Source organism: Callithrix jacchus, chromosome 1 (assembly GCF_049354715.1).
Source record: "Callithrix jacchus isolate 240 chromosome 1, calJac240_pri, whole genome shotgun sequence".
Lineage (NCBI taxonomy): Eukaryota > Metazoa > Chordata > Mammalia > Primates > Cebidae > Callithrix > Callithrix jacchus.
In genome coordinates, this window is record NC_133502.1 from 196,593,119 (window position 1) to 196,618,557 (window position 25,439).

The 25,439-nt window shown below is 45.6% G+C and overlaps 1 protein-coding gene and 2 long non-coding RNA genes across 8 annotated transcripts in view; 1 reads left to right on the top strand and 2 right to left on the bottom strand.

The window, feature by feature from the left end:
- The window catches only part of MYO18B (myosin XVIIIB), a 397,224-nt gene that overhangs the window by 145,007 nt on the left and 226,778 nt on the right, over positions 1–25,439 (top strand). For all 6 annotated transcript variants that reach the window (XM_078336710.1, XM_054239730.2, XM_054239724.2 and 3 more), the window contains 4 exons: positions 12,977–13,096; positions 13,520–13,625; positions 17,736–17,860; positions 20,964–21,118. In XM_078336710.1, the coding sequence (XP_078192836.1) occupies positions 12,977–13,096; positions 13,520–13,625; positions 17,736–17,860; positions 20,964–21,118 (506 nt within the window). The remainder of the gene's footprint in view (positions 1–12,976; positions 13,097–13,519; positions 13,626–17,735; positions 17,861–20,963; positions 21,119–25,439) is intronic.
- LOC118144333 (uncharacterized) lies at positions 6,425–24,357 on the bottom strand. The gene is made up of 3 exons (XR_004729069.3): positions 24,150–24,357; positions 10,338–10,527; positions 6,425–6,559 (listed from the first exon to the last, which is right to left on the bottom strand). It is a non-coding gene; the product is annotated as an uncharacterized LOC118144333 (long non-coding RNA).
- On the bottom strand, positions 17,817–22,507 carry LOC144577630 (uncharacterized). Its single transcript, XR_013521914.1, has 3 exons — positions 22,379–22,507; positions 21,041–21,098; positions 17,817–17,950 (listed from the first exon to the last, which is right to left on the bottom strand). It is a non-coding gene; the product is annotated as an uncharacterized LOC144577630 (long non-coding RNA).

The following is a 25,439-nucleotide window of genomic DNA, read 5'->3' on the forward strand; positions in this document are numbered from 1 at the left end:
CTTTATACTTATTATGTCATCATATTTATGGGAATAATGACACCAATTCAGAGTATGGGTTGCCTGCGGTGTGGTCATGTGACTGGAGAAGCTTATGCTGGTTGAATGTGAGACTGCATGCTCCACGTGTTTCTCTCTCTAGTTGGGTGTTGAGTTCATGGGCTGGGAATGACAACATGAACCAGACAGTTCCTGCTCCAAGAAGGTCACTGCAAATGACAGATAGACTCCTAGACAAAGTCATATGCTGTATTAGTCCATTCTTGCTCTGCTCTGAAGAGTTACGTGAACTGGGTCATTTATAACGAAAAGAAGTTTCATTGGTTCAGGCTTCCACAGGCTGTACAGGAAGCAGGGCTGGGGAGGCCTCAGGAAACTGACAATCATGGTGGAATGTTAGGAAGAAGGCATGTCCTACATGGCGGAAGCAGAAGGCAGAGTGAGAAAGGGAGGTGCTTTACACTTTTAAACAACCAGATCTTGTGAGAACATACTCACTATCCCTAGAGCAGCAAGGGGAAACCTGTCCCCAGGATCCAGGCCCCTCCTCCAACACTGGGGATTACAGTTTGATATGAGTCATGGGCAGAGACACAGAGGCAAATCGTGTCATGTGCTATTATGTTGCATGTGGTCAGCAAGCCACAGCTAGACCAAAGAGGAACTTCTCGAGGAAAACCTGCTGCTCCTCATAGACTCTCAGGACTGGGGAAGGGGAGGCACTTGTCTAGGGAACAAAAGCTAAAGTGTCGCTGCAAAACTGAGCAACGTAAATAATGTTTTACAGTTGTAAAGTAGTGCGGAAAAAAATCCCTGATGAAGAAAATATCAAAATTTTAAGTAAATGAAAAATTTGTCAGCCAAGATTAGGGTGAGGCAAGTAAACATTCTATGCAGCATGAACCAATCTTTATTGAAAATTTTGATATTTTCTTCGCCATGGGTTTTTTGACTAATGGAGATTTTTAAAACATTGCATTAAAATCTTATTTATCTTGATTTCTGAGGGGTTTCTTTTCAGCATCTCTTTAAATGTTGCACCCTAGGTGAGTGTTTTACATGCTCTATCCTACTCCCAGCTCTGTTTGTCCACAGAGCTCTGGGTACCTCCCAGGGTTCTGTTAAAGACCAAACGGAACTCAGTTTTTCACCCACTCAACAAATACATATGAGCATCTCCCATGTGTTAGGCATTTGACTTGATGCCGTGATCGAGCTAGGAAGGATGTAAAGTCCCTGTCCTTACACGAGTCTCCAGACCGAAAGAGGGAGACAGACCACAGGCGAGCTTGTCACAGATCATGAAGTGCTATGGATATAAAGCAGAAGTGAGGGGTTGATGAAGTGATGGACGTTGAGCATGGGCTCTGTTTGGCTAAATGGTCAAGGAAGAATTCCATGGAAGTGGGATGTTTGATTCCAGATCTGAATGATTTGCTGTAGCCATCTATGTGCAGATCTGGGAGAAAGAGAACATATGGGCTGGGCATGGTGGCTCACGCCTGTAATCCTAGCACTGTGGGAGGCCAAGGCAGGCAGATTGCCTGCGCTCAGGAGTTTGGTACCAGCCTGGAAAACCCGGTGAAACCCCATCTCTATTAAAATACAGAAAAGAAATTAGCGGGGCATGGTGGTATGTACCGGTAGTCCCACCTACTGAAGCTGAGGCAGGAGAATTGCTTGAACTTGGGAGGCAGAGATTGCAGTGAGCCGAGATCACACCACTGCACTTCAGCCTGGGTGACAGAGCGAGACTCCAAAACAAAACAAAACAAAACAAAGAGTAGATATGGCAGGAGCCAAGGTCCTGGGTCAATGTGAGCTAATATTTGTCAGTCCAGGACAAACTTCAAGCTTTCTACACCCGAGAGCACCTGGTGTTACTATTACTTGCTTATAATATTGTTTGGCTTGGTTGATGGACAGTGGTAACTGTAAATGGATTTATGATTAAGCCGATGGAACATGCCCTTCTTCTCATGTTGATAACCCAAGGTGAGCCTGGGATGGCTCATGTGGGGATGTGGAATGAAGTTTGGGAGGGGTCTGTCTCTTTTCTGCTTGTTCTCATCTTCCCTGTAAGATTATGTCCACTCTCTTCACGTTCAAGTGTCAACTGTGGAGTTGCCTTGGGAGAAGAAAGAAGCCTTGCTCCTTATACACAGAGAGTTAGGAGAGGCTGGGCTGAGGTGCACCCTGAGCCTCTGCTCCTCTTATGCAAAAGACTGTAAGGAGGAGAAGAAATGACACACACATGCCTAACGTCTCGTTCATGTCTTGCGAGAGTGAGCTGCCTGACCTCTCTTGCTAGCAGCAACAATGAGCAGAACAGCAGAAGTGAAAAATTGGAGACCTGTGGCCTGGTTGGGAGTATCAGGGACTTCCCTGTAGAAATTCCTTCCCACTGAGCTGACATTTGAGGCAGTCATTAATCACGAACTGTCAGGCCGGATTTGCCATGCATCAGTTGCTGGGGGACATGTGCAGGGATGAACATCTTCAGCATCCAGAGCTGCAGTTTAGGGGACATTTGGAGAAGGATGGGCAGAGCTCAGGCTTCTGCAACCCAAACCAAGCAAACGGGTGCCAACCCCTTCAGAAGATTCTGCTCTGCCTCTTTAACTCTTTGCTTGTATCATGGTTACAACAGGATGTATTGGGCCTCAAAAATTAAGATAAAATTTAAAAGTGAAGAAAGGCAGAGCAAAGGGAAATAAGGGTTGATGAGTGTATGAAGCCAGGGGAAGAGGCAGAAAATGGAAATCGACCTTTGGCCTCGGATGCCCTCTCACTTCATAGCGTTCGCTTGTTCACTCTGCCTGGAACACACTCTTCATCCTCTTCACCTGGTTAATACCTTTTCATCCCTTGTCACTCATTTCAGGTGGTACTTCCTCTAAGAAGCCCTGTTGGACACTCTAAGGGAGGGTTAGGGCCCTACTCTGTGCTACCAGTAGCTTTGTTGTTTCCCTTCATGGGATTAATTGACTGTTTCCTAATAATCTCCTGTGTCTGTGTCCCAGCGAGACCGAAACCCTAAAACAGGGATCAGTAATCCCTGTTTTCATCCCTCTTTGTCAAACAATCCCAATCCCTGGCAGAGGATAGATAAAGAATGGGCAAATACAGCTATTAAAGTTGGACTGAAAAATCTAACATTGAGCTTCCTAGCGGCCAAAGCTAAGAGGGAAACAAGATATTTCATAGACATGTTGAATGTAGATTGAAAAAAAAAGAAACAGCTGTTGCAATACCCAGAAAAGAGTAACTTTTCACACAGTAATTCACACAGTAATTGAGAGGGGTTTGGGTAGCGTCATCTTGAACTGCAAGCCAAGGGCGTGATGTCAGTTCTGCCAAAAATGAATCAACTGAAATCAAAGCAGGGCTTTATGCGGGAAGCACATTTGATGACTGAGTATTATGACTTTCTCTTCCTTAAATCTTTCTCTCCCTTCCCACTTCATCTTCCCCAACTTCCAGTGCTAGTACCGCTGGTTTATGTTGGTTGCTTTTACGTTTTAAAATTTTCTTAACAGTTTTAGAGGGTACAATTGCAGTTTCTCCAGCATGGATGTATTACATAGTGATGAACTCTGACCTTTCAGTGCAACCGTCATCCAAATAGTGTACCTTCTATTCATGAGGTCATTGCTCTTTTTAAATTAGTTAATAATTAAGTTCAACTTTTATTTTTTGAGACAGAATCTCACTCTGCTGCCCAGGCTGGAATGTAGTGAAGTAAACTTGGCTCACTGCAGCCTCAACCTCCTGGGCTAAAGTGAACCTCCTACTTCAGCCTCCTATGTAGCCAGGACCACAGGTGTGCACCATCATACCTGGCTAATTTTTTCAATTTTGGTAGAGACAGGGATCTCACTTTTGTTGCCCAGGCTGGTTTCCAACTCCTGGACTCAAGCAATCCTTCTGCCTTGGCCTCCCAGAGTGCTGGCGTGAGCCACCGCACCAGGCCTGTAATTACACTTTAAAAAGCATCCTAAGGCTGGGCTCAGTGGCTTATGCCTGTAATCCCAACACTTTTGGAGACAGAGTCAGAGTTTGAAACCTGAGTTTGAGACCAGCCTGACCAACATGGAGAAACCCTACCTCTATTAAAAATACAAAATTAGCCGGGTGTGGTGGCGCATGCCTGTAATCCCAGCTGCTTGGGAGGCTGAGGCACTTGAACTCGGGAGGCGGAGGTTGTGGTGAGCCAAGTTCATGCCATTGCACTTCAGCCTGGGCAACAAGAGTGAAAAAACTCTATCTCAAAAAAAAAAAAAAAAAAAAAAAAAAAAAAAAAAAGAGCATTGTAGTCACCTGGGGAGCTGTTAGCTCTGTATCTTTCCCAGTCCATCTCCTGAGGGTCTGGCTCAAGAGGGGGTTCTTGGTATATGGGGGTGGGGAGCCCTCCAGCCCCTAGATGATCCTGATTCAGGGGGTAAGGTTGCCTTAGAGCAGTGGTTCTCATACTTGGGAATGTGTCAGAATGCCCTGGGAGACTTCTCAGAATACAGATCGCTAGATTCCAGCCTTCGAGATTCTGAATCAGCAGGCTTGGTGTGGCCTTGGGGAGGCTGCATTTCTAACAAGTTCTCCAGTGATGCTAAAGGTGCCTGTCCTGGGATCACACTTTGAGACACATTAGGCCAGAGAACAGCTAGAAGATATCCTCTTCCACATGCATCTGCTTTCTTAGAAGGGAATTTCTGTTAGCAGACGGGGATCAGATGCCCTTCCAGGGCCGCATCATGAAGACATCCCTGCTGCGGTTCACGGCCTCTGCACCCCACCCCTTTGTCTCTGGAAGGGGAGAAACAGTGAATAGAAACATTGCGAAAACATGTTGTGTCTCGTTGGCGGAAACTCCGTTTGACTAGGCTTATTAAAAGACAGCATTACTGCAAAATGATTTAAGTGCTTCATTTGTGAAGGAGCAGACGAGGAGGTGAGGAGCTTTTAAGAAGCTGGCTGTAAATACTCTTCAAGCATGCAAAATCTGCCCTGATACAAACTGTTTTTTTTTGTTTTTAAATTTTCATAAGAAAGCAGAGGTGGCCTTCTTGTTGGAAGCACCTGTAAGGTTTTGGAAACATATGGGATACATCATGAGATGGGGTGTTTTTTTGCTGTACTTTAAGTTCTGGGGTACATGTGCAGATCCTGCAGGTTTGTTACATAGGTAATACATTTGCCATGGTGCTGCTTTGCTGCATCCATTGCCCGGTCATCTACATTAGATGTTTCTCCTAATGCTATGCCTCCCCAATCCCCTCAGTCCCTGCTATTCCTCCTATAGCCCCCTCCCCACAAGCCCCAGTGTGTGATGCTCCCCTCCCTGTGTTCATGTGTTCTCATTGTTCAACTCCCACTTATGAGTGAGAACATGTGGTGTTTTGTTTTCTGTTCTTGTGTTAGTTTGCTGAGAATGTTGGTTTCCAGTTTCATCCATGTCCCTACAAAGGACATGAACTTATGCTTTTTTATGGCTGCATAGTATTCCATGGTGTATATGTGTTATTTTCTTTATCCAGTCTATCATTGATGGGCATTTGGATTGGTTCCAAGTCTTTGCTATTGTGAACAGTGCTGCAATAAACATATGTGTACATGTGTATTTATGATAGTATGGTTTATAACCCTTTGGGTGTATACTCAGTAATGGGATTGCTGGGTCAAATGGTATTTATATCTCTAGATCCTTGTTCCTCTCTATGGAGTAGTAGGTTCTAGATTTCCCTCCAGGATCTTATTTGTGGCAGAAGACAGGCTCATGCCCTCCTGATTTCTGGCCTCATTAGCCTGAGAGGTTTCGCTTTTGGTAATAAATTGCGCAGAGAATCCACTGACGGGGACTGGAGATGCATGTAGGTCAGAAAATGTATTTGCGAAGTGCGGAGGGGGTTTGGTTATGGGTCATGAGTGTGGCTTCTTGCTTGTGTCTAGCAGGGGTAGGAAAGTGGCTTGCTGGGATCATGTGGTCACTGGTGACTGAGCCCAGACCACATCCCAGGTCTCCTGACTCCTTGCTCCATGATCCTGCCGCCGCATCATGCATCTGTGGGGAACTGGACTGGTCACTCCCTAATGCCCAGGGGAATTAGGCAGCCTCGTTTCTTATCTGTCTTAGAATATTAGGATCTGTTGAGCCTTCACTGCTAAGAGATGCTCGAGAGGGTCTCCTGGTGGACAGTGGCAGAGGCATGGTGGTCACATTCACAGATGGTCCTGGTGGCCTCTCTGCTAAAGAACAGCTGGTGTGTTCTTTCTGACTGTGTGCCTCAGTTTGCCCATTCAGAACCGAGTCTATAATGTCTTCTCTACCTGCCTTGTAACACAGATGAATAATCTGGGCACTGTACAAGGTACGGAAAGAATATAGTGACCCCACCTTGTATGTCCAGTTTGGAGGGACAGAGGGTGGAGCAGGCTTGAGTTCCAGATGGCTGACCGTGTGCTCTTACTGCCACAAGATTGTGGGCAAAGTCTTCAAGTCTCTTAGCCTCTGTTTCATCATCAGTGAAATGGCAAAGGTAATCATTACTTCGTTATGATTAACCTGTGGGAGAAGGTGTATATAAAACAGTTACAACACTGCCTGCTACCTAGCAAGCTACATCACCACTACTACCAATAAATATATTTTTAAAAGTGTTCACCCTCCCACCAGCAGAGTGAATTCCTCAAAGATAATGCCACATCTTAGACAGTTTTATACCCCTCTGTGTCTAGCACAAAGCATACAATGCAAATTCAGTGAATGAATGGAGTCATACTGAATTTAATTAGAAAAGTTACACTAAGTGAGTGATGTTCTGTGCAGCTGCTGTGATAAGTCCTTTACCCACATTATCTAATTTTACCTTGAACTCAAACTGTGAGGAAGGTGTTAGTATCTCTATCTTATCGGTGAGGCAAGGAAGCCCAGAGAGCTGAAATGATTTGTTCTACGTCACACAGCTGGTGAACGGCAGAACTGGGATTTGAACCCAGGGCTGGCCAACTCCAGACAGACTGTGATGGGGAGAAGCATCTACCGAGGTGGGAAATGGGGTCAGGGAGGGCTTCACAGGGGAGGAGTCTTGAAGAACAAGCAGGAACTGGCCGGGTGACAAGGTGAGGGGACATTCCAGGTATAGGGTACAGCAAGAGCAGAGACAGAGCAGAACCTGGTCTGGCAGGTGCAGTTCTCACAGTGGTTGGAGCGTCTTGTGTGTGGGTGGCCAGAGGGTTGCTTATGGGGTAGGGATGAGGCATGAAGCTGACTGGATCGCAGGGGTCAGGAGAATCGCTTTAAAGGTTTGGACTTCATCCCGAAGGGGAGGGCAGGGCCAAAGGACATTTTCAAGAAGGGGTATGTGGGTCTCATGATCTTAGGATTATTTCCTCTTTCTGCTGAAGCACTTGGGGGGCCCTAGTGGTCCTTGAAGGCCCCTTCTAAAGGCCCTGAAAAGCCATAACTGTCCCTTCTTTCTAGAGGGACCCCTGAGGCCAGTGGGTGGTGTGTCACCCTCATCTGCCCAGCTCAGAGGCATGACCTTTCTCCTGGCATTCTTACAAGACTGATCCATTCCCACGGACATGCCAGAGCCGACAGAGCCTTCACATGTATGAATAGCTGTCCTGCACTTGTTAGTTCAGTCAACCCATATTCAGTGAGTCCTCAAGAGTCAGTTCGGCAGAGTGGTTAAGTAGCCACTGCCTGGTTTGTGTCCTTGGGAGAGTGTTTGCACCTTGGTGCCTCTGTTTCCCCATATGGCACCTGGAGACAACATCAGTATCCACTTCTCAGTATTGTGAGCCGTCCATGGGTAAAGCTGTGCATGTGGTGATGGTTATTATGTATTATCACGACTTAGTAGTAATAAGTGATGGGCTCAGCTGGGATGCACAGCAGAGGGCTGGCACTGGTGCCCAGCAGGCATCTCTGAGGAACCCGGCAGCCTGCCACTAAGCTGGAGATCTGTTCCGAATTTCCCCTGCCAACTGAGGCAGCTCCGGGGGCAGTACCATGAGACTGAAGCCACGGCTTAATCTCTTTGAAACATCACACGAGCCAGCTGGTGCTGCAGCTGGGCTGGCCCTTTACTGCCTGGTTTTGTCTTTTCATCCCTCAGGTTGCAGGGGATGGGAGTGGGGGCTTCCTTTCCACTGGGCAGCTACACAGGCTCTCTTTGGCCGAAGTGCCCAGCAAGGGTGGTTGACGTCCAGATCTTACTTGGTCTTTGATCTGTACCCACTGGCTACTTAATCTCAGCTCTCTGGGGTACTGCTGCCTGATCTGTTCTGGTGGATAATTGCTTTGCTAACCTCCAGAAACCAGAGGGGTGGAGGAGGTCTAAGAAAGGTCATAGTGGGGTGGGTATGAACCAGGTGCTAGGAGCCAGGCAGCCTGAGCTGGACTACCTCTGCTACGTATCAGCTATGATCCTAAGCAAATTACTCCCTCTTCAATGCCTCAGTTTCCCGCTCTGTGAAAAGGGAATAATAAAATTACCCTCCTCATAAGGTATTTGAAGGACTGAAAAATGACATATGCCAAGTGCTTAGTGTACTTGGTATATCCTCAGCATTTCAAGAGTGTGAGCTATTTCTCACTCAAGGGGTTGTAATGAACAGATCCTTTCTGTGCAAATTGCAAAGTACAGGAGGAGAGCAAAAAGTCGCTGTTTACTGCTGTCTGCAGGACAGATGTTTTTTGGGCTTGAGAGTCCATGAATACAAGAGCCGAGGACAGGGTCAACTAAGAGCCATGTGTGCCCCTGTGGTTGACTTGTCTCTCTGACTGGCCAGTGGGGTCCTTCAGAACAGGACCTGGCACATGGTAGGTGCTGACATAGTGCTTACTGGTTCCATGAATAACAAGCAACAGTGACAGTCCCAGGGACCCCATGTGTGTTCAGCATGCAACATCCATCAAATCCCAGTTACCCATTTCTCCCCCAAACTGCAAATGAGGCCAGTGCATAGAATATATATATTTCTGTTCTACTCCATACAAAATATACAACAAATTTATTAATTTCTTTCCCCTTCTCTCTAGCAGGCCCTTGGAGTAATTGTCCCTCAACAGAAATAATATTTCTGCTGGTTTGGCCAAGTGGTAGATCCAGGGAGGTTTTCAAGATAATTTCTAGTTAATTGGTTCTTGAGTAATCTGCAAGGATTCTTCTGGGTTTGCAAACTAGGCTCCCCACTTCATTAAACAGGTTTTCAATTTGCAGTCCACTGACAGCTGTGAGCGGGGTGCCCGCTTCTCACCTCCATCCAAAGCCCCTGCACCCCACGGTGTGGGAAGGGATAGGGATTTGTGGGGACAGGGGAAGGTCAGAGGCCACTTATCTCTGTGAAAAGCATGTGTCCCCAGTTTGAAAAGACTAATTGTCCTTTGGGCTCCTCACTTTGGGTTCTGTGAAATTCAAAATTAATGCATCAAATTAATTCTGTGCTCCCGTTGCTCAGGCCGATTAGCACAAATTAAATTTCACACTAATTGGCTGAGGCAGAGAGAAGACAATTCTGCTGCTTGGAATTAATGCTAATTTCAAGGATGGTGGTTAGGGGTGTGACCGGGGCACTTCTGGATTACCCCGCCCTGTGTCGTGTGGCCAGTGTAAATCAGCGCTCTTGCAGCAAGAATGATTTTGCACAGTCTTAAGCAAATCTAACCCCTCCAAATCCAAGTGTAAGGCCAAAATTAGGAGGAGACCCTGGCAATTTCTATGGCAGTAATTCTTAAATTTTGTTGTGTATTAAAATCACCCCGGAGCAGGTTGAAATGTAGATTCCTGACTTACGTTTAGAGATCCTAGTTTGGGGATCCAACAGTCCTAGAATTTGCATTTTATTTTATTTTTTTAAGAGACAGGGTCTCACTCTGTCACCCGGGCTGGAGTGCAGTGGTGTGATCATAGCTTACTGCAGCCTAGAGCTCTTGGGATCAACTGATCCTCCTGCCTCAGCTTCCAGAGTAGCTGGGACTATAGGCACACAGCATCTCGACAGGCTAATTTTTTAAAACTTTTTTTGTAGAGCCAGGGTCTTGCTATGTTACCCAGGCTGATCTTCAACTCCTAGACTCAAGTGATCCTCCTGTGTCAGCCTCCCAAAGCACTGGGATTACAAGCATGAACCATCATGCTCTGGCCTAGAATTTGCATTTTAACAAGCATCCGAGGTCATTGCAAGGTACTTCCTGGTGCCCAGGAAGGAACAACAAGAGAAAACTCCCTACTGGGGACAAACAGGAGCATCTCTGAAGAGCCTCTCATTCATTAACTGGTGGTCCTGACTTGGACTGGACAGGTGTGAGTTCAAATCTCAGTTCTGCCACTTACATGTGAGGTGACTTTGCAATGCTTCTCCCAAGCCTTCTTTCTCCTCTGTGTCTATTGAAATATGTATTTTGGTCTCAGCAGTTGGTGATGTGGTCAGTAGGGTGGGAAGCAGATGGGCTGGAGAAGTGAAACAGATGGGGAGCATGGAATGCACAGAGCAGCCTCAGATTTTGTATTTTTTTCACTTTTTCTGAAAGATATTTTGTTTTGTTTTGTGGTTACAAAAGCAGTTAAAAAATCAACAGTACAGAAATACATCACAAGAAAATTGGAGTTCCCTGTGAACCCATCCTTCTAGGAAAAAAAAACCCAATAAACAGTTTGGGAGTGCTTTGTTCTGTGCAAACAAAAATGGGAATACACCAAACATTCTATTCTGCTAATTTGCCTTTTTTCCCCCTTTGGCAATATATCCTGGCAATATATATTCTTGAATGTCAGAGCATAGATTTCCCTCTTCCTTCTTCATGGGACAGCTGAATAAAGTTTGACCCTGCCTGAGCTGACGGTACCAAGAGAGGCTAGCTCAGAAGGGCAGCTACCTTGCTCATCGTAAGAACCCTTTACCTTCTCAGTAAAGATAATTCACAGTTGCCCCTAAATACCAGTCACGACACAGAGGGTCCAATGAAAGAGTGAGGCTTTCTAATATCTTCACATGCAAAATTTATGGCAAGAGGACACGTGACCACACCTAATTCAATGCATGTTACAGCTCAGGCGACCGAGGCTCCAGAGCAGAAGGGATTGTCCAAGGTGTTCGTTGTTGAGGCTGGACTCAAACCTTGTACCCCACCTCTTTATTTTTTTTCAATTCCTCTGCCTCCCTTAAGAGGTAGCCTCAGGGGTCGGGCAAAGTGGCTCATGCCTGTAATTCCAGCACTTTGGGAGGCTGAGGCAGGCAGATCACGAGGTCAGGAGATCGAGACCAACCTGGCTAATACGGTGAAACCCCCGCCTCTACTAAAAATATAAAAAATCAGCCAGGCGCGGTCCATGTGCCTATAGTCCCAGCTATTTGGGAGGCTAAGGCAGGAAAATCGCTTGAACTTGGGTGGCAGAGGTTGCAGTGAGCTGAGATTGCACACGTCATTGCACTCCAGTCTGGGCAACAGAGTGAGACTCCCTCCGTTTCAAAAAAAAAGAAAAAAGGAAAGAAAAAGGAGGTAGCCTCAGTTTTATGAGCTACCCTTCTTCTTCATGGGGTTATTTTTCTGCCTCTTGGCCACAAATGCCCCACTAATATATATCTCCCCTTACGTACTCTGCCATATCCTCAAACCCTGAGTGCTTCATTTTGGAACAATAATACCACAGAAGCCCGCTCACTTGGTATCAGTGGCTGGTCAGTTAGCTAGGAAAAAAAAGGCAGTGTAGGTGGGAATTCATTAAAAATTTTCTATTTTAAAATTAATTACACATATAATTTGAATCCCTTTATTTCTGAGGTGGGACCACATCCATTTTTCTTTCTTTCTTAAACCCACACTCCTAATATACAACCATGTGATTTCTGATTTTGGCTTCTTTAAAACAGAGCAAATGGCAAAGCAATTTGAATGCAGAAACCTAATTTTTTACTTCCAGTTTCTTTTTAGTTGTTGTAATGATGCCTGTTTGGCAGCATTTTAAGAAGCAGCTTACCTTTATTAATTCCTTCTAAGGCATTCAACCTAGTTTTCATGGAAATGCCATCCAGCTATACTTTGTAAGTTTATGTAGTAGCTAACTGGATAGCTGTGGTAAAAATGTAATAGGCAAAAGCAGTTTGGGAGAACACGCACTGATGCTGATGTGCATGCCCGTCACCTGCTGCAGGCAGATGGACCATGGGGAACTGTAGAGAGGTGGTCTGACGGAGAACATTTTGGTGCAGTGGGTGTCCATCAGTGTGTCTTACTGAGGGACAGTGTTGGTACAACCTGTGAGATGATTTGCTAAAAGCCGGTTAGGAAGAGATTCCATGCTGGGCACGGTGGCTCATGCCTGTAATCCCAGCACTTTGAGAGGCTGAGGTGGGTGGATCATGAGGTCAGGAGATCAAAATCATCCTGGCTAACACAGCAAAACCCCGTCTCTACTAAAAATACAAAAAATTAGCCAGGTGTGGTGGTACGCACTGGTAGTCCCAACTACTCAGGAGGCCGAGGCAGGAGAATCGCTTGAACCCGGGAGGTGAAGGTTGCAGTGAGCTGAGATCATGCCACTGTATTCCACCTGGGTGACAGAGCAAGACTCTGTCTCAGGAAAAAAAAAGAGATTCCACTAAAATGGCCATTTTTTAAATTGAGCACTTCCTGTGTACCAGGCACAGTTCTGAGCTTTCAATGGATTATCTCCTTGAATCCTCAAAACAACAATGTATGTTGTTTTGCCAGCTTTCAAACTGAGAAACTGAGAACCAGCAAGGCATCCTGCTTGGTGTAAAACCACACAGCTAGTGAGTGTTGGACCAAGAATTCTACCACATCATGACCAGTAAAACTCTGAAGTCCATGCTCTTAACCACTTGGTTATACTCAAGGGTTGCTTTCCCATGATAGCTAGTGATCGGTCCAAAGGTGGTCCTATGCATGGGGAGAAAAGGGTTGGTGGCTCCATTGAGTGACCCTTCCTTGACTGCCCCATTCCGCATCCAGATTGCTGACTTGACCACTGAACTTGCCGATGAGCGCTTCAAAGGTGATGTGGCCTGCCAGGTGCTGGAGAGTGAGCGGGCAGAGCGGCTACAGGCCTTCCGGGAGATCCAGGAGCTCAAGGTGAGTGGTCAGGGATGGCCAGGGCTGGCTGAACACGGTGGCCACGAATGGTTGGGTCTGCCCCCTGACATTCTCATTAGGGATCAGTAAGCTTAGGCAAGATGCACAGGTTGACTGACTGCTGGGCTCAAGATCCTGGGGGACACTTAGGTCTCCTAAGGCTTGGCCTTGGAAGCATTATGGGTGGACGGATAGTCCCTGGCTGGAGAAGCAAATAGGAGAGGATTGGCAGAAGGTGGACAGTCTTTGGGCTTGGAGGTGATTTGGGTGAGAAGTGTGCAGAGGTGCTATCCATGGTCCTGGAGTCTGCATGGGTCAGGGCTGTGCAGAGTGTGGCCGATATGAGCCTTGGAAGCACCGTGGGTAAGACAACCAGCCCAGGTCTGTCCAGAGCTAGTTTGGACCTTGAGCCCTTTCTTCTAGAGCAAGTATGAACAAGTCCAGAAAAAACTGGGAGATGTGAATAAACAGTTGGAAGAAGCCCAGCAGAAAATTCAGTTGAATGACTTGGAAAGGAATCCTGCTGGAGGTAAGAAGCCTGGGACCCTTGGGGCTGGTTGCTGATAGACAAAGTTGTCTTTTCCATGTCTTCAGTCTGTCATAGATGGAGCACTTATTGGGTGCTAGACATTGCATGAGGGGCTGTGACTGTGGCAGAGCAAACAGGCACAGCATTACCCTCTTGGAGCTAACAGTCTAATGGAATAAGCAGACATGAAACAGTCAATCCAACAGTATCCTAAATAGCAAATTAGCCATGTGATATGTGATTTAAAAATAGTGGCTTTATGGGCAAGGTACTTTTATGTTTTGTTTTTGTTTTTGTTTTGAGAGAGAGTCTCACTCTGTCACCAGGCTGGAGTGCAGTGGCGCGATCTCATCTTACCACAACCTCCACCACCTGGGGTTCAAGTGATTCTCCTGCCTCAGCCTCCTGAGTAGCTGGGACTATGCCTGGCTAATTTTTGTATTTTTAGTAGAGACAGGGTTTCACTGTGCTAGCCAGGATGGTCTCAATCTCCTGACCTCATGATCTGCCGTCCTCGGCCTCCCAAAGTGCTGGGATTACAGGTGTGAGGAGTTTCTGGGGATGTTGTTCTTACACAGTGGCCTGGAGACATCATCATCGGACAGCATGGTGACATCTTTGCCAGCTTCTCACTGTGCATCTTACTCTCCCAGCCTAATGGAGTTGGGTGAGAAGGCTATCCAGTGGGTCAGTTTCTATAAAATGTCAGCATTATTCCCTCCCTCCCTGTGTCCAGAGAATTTGTGCCCCTGAAGTGTCAGGGACACTCAGAGGAATGGAGGTCAGGTGTCTGTGGAGGAGAGAAATGTGTATTTGTTTTCTGTTCCATTCTTGTTCTTCCATCCTGGTTCCCCTCGTGGCAGGCATTTACCAAGGAGGTTAACACAGACTTTGAGGCTCTCTCATAAAGGAGACCCAACAAGGTAGGGTACACATAGGGAGAGGGAAACATGTTGGTATAGAATCAGTAGTGTGGGACAGTCCTTGGCCTTGGAGGTGATTTATTGATTGATTTATTTATTTTTGAGACAGAGTCTCGCTCTGTCACTCAGGCTAGAGTACAGTGGCCTGATCTTGGCTCACTGCAACCTCCGCCTCCCAGGTTCAAGCAATTCTCCTGTCTCAGCCTCCCAAGTAGCTGGGATTACAGACATGTGCCACCATGCTTGGCTAATTTTCATATTTTTAGTAGAGATGGGGTTTCACCTTGTTGGTCAGGTTGGTCATGAACTTTTGACTTCAGATGATCCACCCACCTCAGCCTCCCAAAGTGCTGGGATTACAGGCATGAGCCATCACGTCCAGCCTTGGAGGTGATTTCTATAAATCCCCAGAGGGGTGCCAGTGTCAGTTCCATCTGCGTGAGATTCACGTCTAAATAATGTTTCCCGGTTTGTTTTTCTTTGGTAAGATCGGGGTGTTAATGAAAGGGGGCCATGTGCTTAGCCCATCGGCACATTAGTCACAGTGCTATAGGCTCTCAGCTCTGGATGCTCATTCCAAGCAGCCAGCCCACAAATATTTTGTTTTTCATTATGAAAGTAATACATACTCATTACGGAAAATTTCTAAGATACTGGAAATTTGAAAGAAGCAGTAAAACATTTTAATCATACCATCGCAGTGGTACTACAGCTGCCTCATTGGTTCAAGATGAAGTATGAATTATTTTTAATATATGTTTTTCCTTTATGCATGGCTAAATATTTAAAGAGAATCTTTTATGATATGCATTCGGCACTGAGCTGGACACTGTGGGAGTTACAAAGGATTTTTAATTGGATGCTGCTCTCGAGATAGTTGCAATATAAATGGGGAGATCGGGTAAACTCAGGAAAAAAAGGTGACTGGATAGTGAAAGGCTGAAATGATACACATTGATTAGGGGTGGCAACCATGGGCAGGGAAGAAATGAGCCTTGAAGGAGAACAGTTCCCCCTCTTGTTCATGTTGCCCACTCATGCCACTTGCTCTATAGCACATCGTAGCACAGGGCACATGGGCAACTGCCGAAATGCTTTCTGTTGCTGCTTCTTACTTTTGTGAGCCATGCTGCTTGTGATTGTGAGGCTTTTCCTTTTGGAGAGATAGTGTGTTTTCCTATCATGATATTTTTACCTTGGTGGAAACTTGAGCAAGCTTTAATGCTTTATTATTATGCCATCCTTCATTTGGTTAATGATGTAGAAATCTCTATTGAGGTCACCTCTTTCAAGAACTTAGTCCTACCATCCATCTATCCACCCATTCATCCATCTACCCACCTACCCATCCATCCATTTGTCCATCTACCCATTCATCCATCCATCCACCCATCCATCCATCCACCCATCCATCCATCCATCCATCCATTTATCCATCCGTCCATCCATCATCCACCCACCCACCATTCATCCATTTATCCATCTACCCTACCATTTATTTATCTATCAATCCATGCATTCATCCACCCATGCTCCCACTTATCTGTCCACACTAATATCCATCCATCCATCATTTCGCCTACCTAACTGAATATTTATCCATTAATCTTCCACCACATCATCTATTCAAACATCCTAACCATTCAACTATCCACCTTTCCAGTGAAAGTTATTGAGCATTTTTTTTTTTTTGAGACAGAGTCTTGCTCCAGGCAGGAGTGCCGTGGTGCAATCTCGGCTCACGGCATTCTCTGCCTCCTCAGTTCAAGCAATTCTCCTGCCTCAGCCTCCCGAGTAGCTGGGACTACAGGTGGGCACCACCACGCCCAGCTAATTTTTGTAATTTTTAGCAGAGACGAGATTTCAGCATGTTGGCCAGGATGGTCTCGATTTCTTGACCTCATGATCCACCCACCTCGGCCTCCCAAAGTGCTCAGATTATAGCCGTGAGCCACCACACCCAGCCTCGAGCATTTACTATATGCTAGGCATTATAGTATATTCTGGGAACACAATGATGAACAAAACAAATTTGTTGTCTTATGAATTTGAGTTCTTTTCTGGATTTTACAAGCCTCTTTATGAAAGCCGTGATCATACCACTTTACTTTATTTGTTACTTTATAGTAAACTAGTATGAAAAAGAACTAGTATGAGAAATAATCACCTCTGGGTAAATCACCTCTGGGTGATTCAGACAAGTTAACAAAAAGCTGAAAATTAAGTTTCAGCTTTCTTTTTATTTGTCTCCCTTGCTAGATTATTCTGGAAGGTGGGTGGATATGGCTTCTTATTTCATTATCCCTTGCATCTTGTACAAAGTACTGTGCTCAATGAGTGTGTGAATGGATGGAAGGATGGATGGATGGATGGATGATAAATGAATAAGTAGGTGTTCTCTATCTTCAGTCATCCGCTTGTGGAAAGTTTTCCACAGCTCCATTAACTTAATGGGCATGATTCTATTATTCAGATAGTCAAAAAATAAGACATCTTAGACTAAAATAATCAATTCTAATGAGTCAAACAGTTTTAATCAAACCAGGTAATATTTTTCTGAGATATTTACCAAATCAAGGGAGTTGGTGTTCATCTTATCTTCAGAGACACCTTCTGACCAGTTTAGTAGAGTCTTGAATTACTGCTAATTTACTTATTTGTTAATTCAACCAACAGCCAATGGTTACATACTCTGAGCCACCCCATAAAGGTGGCCAGTAGGATGACTCTTTTTACCTGATTATTGTATTTGGTTCGTTAAGAAATTCATGAGCTTGTATCAACATGTATGGGAATCTACTTATAGGGAACTCTTCCAGAGGGTGTGAAGGACTCACAGAGACTGAAACAGCTCCCTTGCCTTTAAGGAGTATGAAATTTCCTTGGAAAGGGGAAGATATGAATGCACTTGTAGAGACAACTAAGCAGTATAAGGCAACCCATCTTAGAAGAGTGATTAGTCAAGAACTTTAGACAGTTGGGGTGGTCAGGACAGGCTTCCTGGAGGAAGCATTATTTAAAACTCAGACTTAAAGCATAGTTTCTTGGTCCAAGGTTGAAGTTCTGGGACTCCGTGAATATTGTGAAATTGCATGCAAAGAGTCAAGAAAGTGGAGGAGAGCCCCTCTCACTCTTGGCTTACGCTCATTTGGCCTCTTATCCTGGTCTCCCTGCCTCCATTAAACAGCAGATGAGTGGCAGATGCGCTTTGATTGTGCTCAGATGGAGAACGAGTTCCTCAGAAAGCGTCTGCAGCAATGTGAGGAGAGGCTGGACTCGGAGCTGACAGCCAGGAAAGAGCTGGAGCAGAAGGTAAGATGTAGGGATAGTCTTGGCCACCGAAGTGTCAGAGAGTGGGCAGGTTCTCACCTCCACTGTGGGTGATCAAGGTGTTAGCTGACCCTGGGGAGGGAGGAAGAGGACACCAGCCACTTGAGGTTTTTCCATCTTCACTATTAATACAAATGCTGGTCACTGCGAGACATAAAACATATTTCCTCTACATATGGGTCTTCTGCCCAGAGACTGTTCTGTAGTATAAAGAATACAGACATTTACTCAGCATCTCTAAGTTCCAGTTCCATTTCTGCGTGAACCTTGTGGAAGTCACTTAACTCAGATTTCTTACTGCCACATTTTCCCATTGCCTCTATTCTAATCTGCTACCTCCCATCTCTCATCCAGACCAAAGCAACACCCTCCTAATTGTCCTCCTCACCTCTGGCCTCTCCTCTCAAGCAATTGCCACATGGCAGCCAAGGAACTTTTCAGAGTCTCTTTAAATTGTTCTCAGATCACAAAGTGTGCTGACTCTCACGATGGATTTTTTTCCTTGTGTGTTTTGTGAATTTTGTTTTTGAGCTCATCTTTAACAGGTTTCTCTGCTCCTCCCTCAGTAGTCCCAGGTGTTCTGTATTGTGGAATGTTTTTTTCTTCTCTCCCAGTGAGTTTTTGTGTGCCTATTTAGCTATTTTTTTTTTATTGTGAGTTAATCTTCAGCAGGAGATTTAACTTTTTAAAAACACTCTGTTGATTTTGATGGGAGCCCTTTGATAACAGGGTCGTGGGTGTGTTCTGCTAGAAGAAATCCTTTTTCACTTTCTCTGGCAGCAGTTCCTGAGATAATGCTAAATTCCTCGTCTCAGATTTTTGTGGCGTGTAAAAATTGTCAATTTTCAAGAGATCCACGTGAAGCTTAGACCTGAGGTTTAAAATTCTTTTGAGAGTACTTTCCCCCGGACCTAGATCCGGGGTGAAAACAAGCTTTCTTACCATCTTCCAGGCCAGCAGGTGGAGCTTTTATTTTGTCTTCTCACTGAGGTGTATGCAGCTCTTTGAGGGGCTTGTCAATGCAAGGGTCTTCATTGCAACTTTTCACCTTCTGTGAGTTCAGAGCCTTGCCTCTTATTTCTGTCTGGGCATTCAGACACAAACCTCTAACCTAAAGGATATTTCTGGACCTACCAACTGCTCTTCTCCCTCATCCTGGCCGCCGTAGTATTAGTATGCACTATTATTGTTAAGGCTTTGTGTCCTCTGCATTTCTGATATCCTGAAATTTCGTTCTTTCAAATCTGATGCAATCTTATCCATATATAATATAAGCTTGTCTAGCCTTTCTAAATGAATGCACAGATAGTTTCGTCTCTTCACTTGTCTTCTGTGGCCTCCAGTGATCCCTCATCTACATCCTAACCAGTTCACACTCTAACAAATGGTGTGCTAGTAAATAGCTCTCCGGAAAAAAGAAAAAGCCCTGATTTGTAGCACTTGCCAATTTCCCTGGTGTAAATACTCCCACTTTGCCAATTTCAAAGTACCATTGTGACGTCACTAACATGGAATTTGAAAGAGATGCACAGAATTAGCTCTGTACATCCTTTCAAGTCAGTACTGGTCGACTCCAGCACACCACTGATTCTAGCCACACAGGTTTTTTTTCTTTCTCCTTCCAAAAATGCCTGATTCTTTCTCACCTCTGGGACTTTGCATATGCTATTTCTTCTTCCCTGAGCAATCTTTCTTTTTCTCTCCTGCCTAGATATCTCCAACTATTCTTAAGATCTTAGCTTAAATGTCACTCTCTCCAGAAAGTCTTTGCTGACGCAGATTGGGTTGGGAGTCCCTGAGTTGTCTCCTGAAACATAGGCCTCATCATGCTGTATTGTAATTACCTACTTGCTTCATAGTCTCTCCCATTTGATGTAAGAGCCCTAGGGTGGAGGCTGTATTCGTGTATCTCTTCTATTCTCAATGTGAGGGAAAAGTATCATGTGATTGCCTTGCAGAGGTGGGCCAGGGTGAGATCACATGGGATTTTATAAACAATGGAAATGACTCTTGATATCCTCCATGCTGGTGGTGACGGTTTTAGTGGTCATTTTCAAGATGAACATTGCGTTGCGGTCCTCAAGAGACATCTGAACCACAGATAAACACAGATGGATACCTGCAAAAAAGCAGCCCAGTTCCCTCATAACAAATTATAAAGTTGAGTCAGTTTCCCTAAGGAAGGGGGATATTTATGCTGCATTAAAAAGTAATAAAACTGCAACCTTTTCTGAGCGGCAGAATATAAGAAAACATCCCATTTGCCTTCAAATGCTGAATTTAGAATTACAGGCTTCATTAACTCAGAGTTTTGCTTATTTAAAGCAATTCTTTAATGAGGCCATTTCTTCAAAGCCAGTGTGCTGAGTTGCATGCTCTTTCCCAGATCTAAACTAGGACATTTGGGAGAGTGTTTCCTGGAAGAAGATGCGAGAGTCTTCGGTTTTGTTTGTTTAAGGCCGTGTGCACTCCTGTGTTGAGTCAGCCCATGCAAAGTCCCGTGGGCACTCCTGTGTTGAGTCAGCCCATGCAAAGTCCCGTGTGCACTCCTGTATTGAGTCAGCCCATGCAAAGTCCCGTGTGCACTCCTGTGTTGAGTCAGCCCATGCAAAGTCCCGTGTGCACTCCTGTGTTGAGTCAGCCCATGCAAAGTCCCGTGTGCTCTCCTGTATTGAGTCAGCCCGGGATTCCAGGTCAGATTCTCTAGGTGTGCCATTTTGGCTGCTCTGTGGCTAATCCTCACATATCTCTTCTGATCATGTTGGGATGAGTTATATCTGGCAGTTAAGGGGGTCATCAAGTTGAGGGAGGGTAGGTAAAATCTGTGGGTGCATTGGCTGGAGGTTTATTGAGCAAAAGCGAAACCAACCTTGAGATTGAAGAAATTATTCCCACTTTACCTCTGAGAAAACTGAGGCTCAGAACAGTGGCTTCTAGGAGGAAGGTAGTAAAGACAGGGTCTCCCCGTTCCAGCATCTGCTGTTTTCTCATTAAACACCTTGGAAACAGCAACCCCTTGAAATGCAAAGTCAAAAGCCCATTCTATGCCCACAGAACTGAGTAATTCATTCTATTACCCTTACAGCTCGGGGAGCTGCAAAGCGCTTATGAGGGGGCCAGGAAGATGGCTCAGCAACTGAAGAGGAAGTGCCACCATCTTACCTGTGACCTGGAGGACACCCGTGTCCTGCTAGAGAACCAACAGAGTCGAAACCATGAGCTAGAGAAGAAGCAGAAGAAGTGAGTGGCATCCCCCACTGTCGCCTGGGCTGCCAGGGTGGGCTACATTGGAGCTGGGGTTTTCTGGGTGTCTAGGTTCTCCTTCTAACCCCCTCACTTCTGCCAGGTCCACTAGACTTTACCCCCTTGTTCTGCGCTGATCTTCCTCCCTGCTGACTCCTCTATGGTTCTCCCAAGAATCCAGCAATAAAATGATTCTTTTCTCTTAGCCAGCCTCAGCTACATTGACCATTGGCCATATGACCTTGAGGAACGTTCTTTGCCTTTCTGGGTCTTAACATCCCCATTTGTTGAGTGAAGGGTTTGTTGCAGATTCAAGACAGTATGGTGATTAGGAGCCCAGGCACTGATGTTAAAGTCATCTCATTCAAGTCCTGAAGGTGCCTCTTTCTAGATGTGTGACTTTGAGCAGGTCATTCAGCCCTTCCCAGCTGGATCCTTATCTATTGTTTGGGGATAATATGGCCCCTGTGATAAGGGCTAAATGATGCAGTCAGTACATCCAAGTGGACTGATCCTGGTTCCTATTCCCATTGGTGAAAATCGGGCTGGAGAATAATGAGGAGGCCAAAATATGGCCTTCTTATTTAGGATGTGGACTCTCAGATCATGTGAGCCATTCTGGCAGAGATTGGGCCTCATGCACCAGCAAGATGCTAATCTTGAATCTGCACAGTGTCGTTCCCATGCTTGTGTTCCCTTTAGGTTGCTATCACAGTGAGGTAATGGTGGAGCCTGGGTTTGCACTCATATTCACACACTCATAGGGTTCTTCATGCAAAACCTCAGACCCTGTGATGCTTGGACACCTTGGCTGTGTCTAAAGTTCTCTGGCTCATTTGGTGAGGGTAAAGGTATACAGGGGTCCTGTTTTGAGCCAACCAAGTCCTAATGGAGATGTCATAGAAAGAAAATAGGTGGGAAGCAGCCTCTTTTAGAAGACCCATGATAAAATACAGAAAAATGTTCCTGCGTGAGCCAAGATGTGATTTTGTGGGAGCTGCCTCCTTTCCAAGAAGTAGCAAGCTGAATTCTATTTCCTTGGAGGTGGCATAGATTTTGAACTTGATCTGCATTAAATATTGTTTCCCTTATTTATCCTTCAGCTTTCCTGAGCCGGCCTCTTCATTTGAAAAAGGTATTTTGGGTGATTGTCAGCATGCTCTCCAACCCCAAAATAAGAGAGGCTTATTTTTTGTTTATGGATATCTCACTCTGTTCCCTTTTCCACCTCCCTACGGGGCTCTGGCTGAACCTTACCCTTGCAGTGGGGAAAATGGCTTGGCTCCATCTTGGCCACCTGCTGTGTGACCTTGGAAAAAACACCACCTCTCTGGACCAGAGCGTGACTGATGTTTCAGATGAGTCCTTGGACTTAATAGGTCATCTGATCTTGAAGAATAGGTCTGACATATAATCCTGTCTGTGAAATAAGAGGTTTGGACTCTGTCAATCCCTAGGTTTCTCCCAGCTATGACCCTCTTGGCCTCCAACTTTTCTGAGAGGCCTAACAGGGTTTCAGCTCTCTGGTGAGTAAGGGCGAAGCCTCTGGAATTTGCACAGACAGAAAATCCCATCTTTGCCTTGTGTAGTGGCTCATACCTGTAATCCCAGCATTTTGGGACACCAAGGCGGGCAGATCACCTGAGGTCGGGAGTTTGAGACCAGCCTGACCAACATGAAGAAGCCCCATCTCTACCCAAAAATACAAAATTAGCTGGGTATGGTGGCACATGCCTGTAATCCCAGCTACTTGGGAGGCTGAAGCAGGAGAAGTGCTTGAACCCAGGAGGCTGAGGTGGTGGTGAGCCATGATCTTACCATCACACTGCAGCCTGGGCAACAAGAATGAAACTCCTTCTCAAGAAAAAAAGAAAAGAAAGAAAATCCATCTCTCTGGTCTTTCCTTTTCCCTTTGGACAGAATCCCTCATTCCAGGGACTTATGAATCTCCCCATGATACCCCCCAAGGGAAGTTCCTATTTCTTCATATTTGCATGTCCTCCTCTCAAAACTCAGCTGTCTTGTGATGCCCTCTGCTCTGTGACCATCTCTTGGCAGATGCTAAGTTATGTTTTGATGCCAGTTGCAGATAGCAGGCATTACCTTTCCAGCTGGGTTAGCATTTTATTAGAGACCCTATTGGGGAAGCAGAAGTCTTAGTCTAACTCTGGAGGTTCAGGCAGAATGACTATGGTGAAGGAAAGATCTAGAAGTCAGTAACACTTCCTTGCATTTAGAAGTCAGTAACACTTCCTTGCATCTCCCCAGGCTTAATCGAAATGTAGATGCAGCTGCCTCCTGAGTTTGCTGGGCCCAGGACAGAGTGATGTCTCCACATTGGTAGAATTCCCTATTTTCCGCCTTGGCTTCTAAGTTCAGAGTGGCCTGGAATGGTTTCATTTTGGTTGGATTTTTGTTGGCATGATTACCCTATGGGTCATAAAGCTGGGTTCTGAGGGCTGATGGAACTCAGAGTAAGCCCAGTGCTAGACTCACTGACTACCACACTCAAGGGAGGCTGGACCCAAGGCCCTTTCTTAGCAGGGCGAAGGTTGTATGCAAACCTATCTGGCCTCAGGCAATTGGCTGGTCAGTGTGTACTGTTTGCTAGGAGTTGGGGTCTGTGGTAGCTACTCCTGTTTTTGTTTTTGTTTTTGAGACAGAGTCATGCTCTGTTGCCCAGGCTGGAGTGCAATGGCTCAATCTCAGCTCCACTGCAACCTCCTCCTCCTGGGTTCAAGTGATTCTCCTGCCTCAGCCTCCTAAGTAACTGGGACTACAGGCACATGCCACCATGTCCAGCAGCTAAATTTTGTATTTTTAGTAGAGACAGGGTTTTACCATGTTGGCCAAGATGGTGTCGATCTCTTAACCTGGTGATCCACCCACCTCGGTCTCCCAAAGTGTTGGGATTACAGGGGTGAGCCACTGCGCCCAGCCTATAGTAGCTATTCTTTGGCATCAAGTAGCCTGTTAAGTCAAGGACTCCTCTGCAACATTGGTTACTGTCTGACCCCTACTGTCTTACCTCATCTGTCCCAGGAATGGACAAGTAGATGGGGGACCCAAGTCCACTTCCATCACTTTGGAATTTGGAGCTGACTCACTCTTCTCTGAACTTCAGTTTCCTCCTTGGTGAATGTATCGAATAACATGTTTCTTGCTAAACAGTTGTAAGGGCAACATGGACCCCAACCCAGGACCTGGCACATTGGGACTGCCGGATCATCACTCTCATCACAATGCTTCCATTCAGAGGCAGCAGATAGTGCCTCTTGAATGATGTCACCAACAGCCAATCAGAAAGCTCCTGAGCTGTTCCAACAGGAGGGCTCCCTTATTTGACCCATGATTGGGTCCCTCAGGAGTCTGAGACTTTGAATGATAGTCTAGTATTAAGGAACATTGGATAATCTTGTTGACAAGGGAGGCTTTCTTGTCCCCAAAGCCCAAACCCCATGCCCACTTCTGCAATATCAAGATCTCTGGAGCAATGGGATTTTCTGTTTGGGCCAAGGGCAAGTGACTCAAAGTCACACCTTACCGAGGCTTGGCAAAGGCTTTTGTACCGGTTTCCTCAACTGTGATACAGCCAGGAGGCCGAGACAACTAAACAGAGTGACGTCACATCCAGGAAGCGCTTCGCACCCAGTGGTCATCACAGAAGGGCAGGAGGGCCCCTAACAAGACATTGATTCCCTGGATGACTTTCAGTAGGACTATCTAGTTTTCATGTTTCTGCTGGAGAAACAAATGAGGACAAGAATGTATAAGTGTCCATCATTCTATCAATAATCAGCATGCTTTAGTATGGCATATTAGAGTATAAACCAGACAATATGTTAAAATATGAAGTGTCAGCCGGGCATGGTGGCTCACACCTATAATCCCAGCTCTTTGGGAGGCCAAGGTGGGCAATCACGAGATCAGGAGATTGAGATCACCCTGGCCAACCTGGCGAAACCCCGTCTCTACTAAAAATACAAAAACTTAGTTGGGCATGGTGGTGAGTTCCTGTAGTCCCAGCTACTGGGGAGGCTGAGGCAGGAGAATTGCTTGAACCCAGGAGATGGAGGTTGCAGTGAGCCAAGATGGTGCCACTGCACTCTAGGCTGGGCGACAGAGCAAGACTCTGTCTCAAAAAAAAAAAAAAAAAAAGTGAAATGTAGAATATCCTCTTTCTACATACATCCACTGGTTTGTTCATCGGTCAGCAAATATTGGAAATCAAATGGGGCCTGGTAGATTTAAGGGGCCTTGACCTTGATATATGCTGGCAGACCAGATAGATAAGGCTTTTTTTTTTTTTTTTTTGAGA